General features: G+C 70.7%; 1 protein-coding gene across 1 annotated transcript in view; it reads left to right on the forward strand.

Moving 5' to 3' along the window:
• Positions 1-1316: 1316 nt before the first annotated feature.
• Positions 1317-1469, forward strand: part of H696_01970 (hypothetical protein) — a gene marked incomplete at both ends in the record, with an annotated part of 1638 nt that continues 1485 nt past the window's right edge. The window contains one exon of the mRNA XM_009495872.1: positions 1317-1450. Coding sequence (XP_009494147.1) covers positions 1317-1450 — 134 coding nt within the window. The remainder of the gene's footprint in view (positions 1451-1469) is intronic.

Below are 1469 nucleotides of genomic sequence, written 5' to 3' on the forward strand. Positions count from 1 at the left end.
GGGGGGGGGGTCGGGGGGCCGGGGCGGGAGTCTGATGGAACGCTGGGCGGCCCGGGAGCCGGTGTTAACTTGTACACCCGGGCATCATGGGAGCGCGGTCGGGGCGCCCGGGCACGGCCCCTCCTAAATAAAGATATGTTGTTAATTCCCCCGCTGGCCCACGCCCTTCGACCGAGATGGGGCGCGATCGGCCGGGCAGGATGGCCGGCGGGACACATGCGCACGGCCCCGTGCACAAGCATGGTCGCATAGTGCCGGCTCCCAGGGGCCGCTGGCTGGCTGGCTGCGCGATCTGTCCGGCCGGCCGATCGCCCGGCGGCTGCTCCACGATTGATCGACCGATCGACCGATCGACCGACCGACCGACCGACCGACCGACCGACCGACCGACCGACCGACCGATGGATCGGCCCTCGGCACGCCCCGGCGGATCCATTGGCCGCCCAGCCGGCGGCGGCCCTGCCCTCTGTGGGTGGCATGCGGGCGCTCGCCGGGCCGCAGGGCCGAAGGGGGACAATGCGCGGTCACTGCACGACGCCTGGCCAGCTCTGCGTGTCAGGCTTGACGTGCGCGGCGTGGGCTACCTGTGTCCGGTATGGCCGGCCTGTCTTCGGTGGCACCATCGACGACGACCACGGCGACGGCGCTCGGGGCGTTTGTGGTGGCAGCACACCGGCCCGACCCGGCCTCACCCGACCCGGTTAGCCCCGGAGGCGTCATTTGTGAGGGCTGCCAAAGTCCGCCCCCCAGAGCCCGGGCCCGGCCGGGAGGGCATGCTTGGGGCACCTTGAAGCAACCACGTCAGCCCCGTGCGCGCGATCATTTTCAAACATCATCTCCCGCGACCCCCTCCTCGGTGTCTCCTGCCGCTCTGCCCGTGGAGGGCAGACGCCCAACGGGCGGGGAGAGGGGGGGGGGGGGGGGGCACAGAGTCTGCCAATCGGGCCAGGATCGGAGCCGGGATCGAGGCCAGAGCTCTCAGCGCCTCTCAGACGCCGCCCCCCCCCCCCCCTCCCCCGCATACCTGACACAAACACCCATTCGCGCGGTCGCCCCTCGCATCCGCAGACCATGGTGGCTTTTGCCGGTCCGGCATTCCAGACAGCCCACCAAGGACAGCCGCGCGAGTATAAAAGGCGCCCCCTCCGTATGACCAAGTCATCGAAGGTCCGGACAGCCCCTCCTGTTCGGCAACCGCAGCACACGCACTGCCCCACTCCCCCGCCCCTCACCTCCACCCTCTCCTCGCACGCTTTGCCCTCTCCTCGTTGGTTGTGCTCCCCCACACCCTTCGCCTCGTCCGCCCCTCGAGCAATATGCAGCCCTGCGCCCGTGGGCGCCTCGCCGCCGGCCTCCTGGCCATGCTGGTAATCACCAGCGGCGCACTTGCCCAGCCGATCGTCGCTCCTGACGGTGCGTCTCCGGGTCCGACCCATGCGCCTTGTGGGAAGTGCTTGCCCCCCCCCCCC

This window comes from Fonticula alba, assembly GCF_000388065.1.
Source record: "Fonticula alba strain ATCC 38817 unplaced genomic scaffold supercont2.3, whole genome shotgun sequence".
Taxonomy (NCBI): Eukaryota; order Rotosphaerida; family Fonticulaceae; genus Fonticula; species Fonticula alba.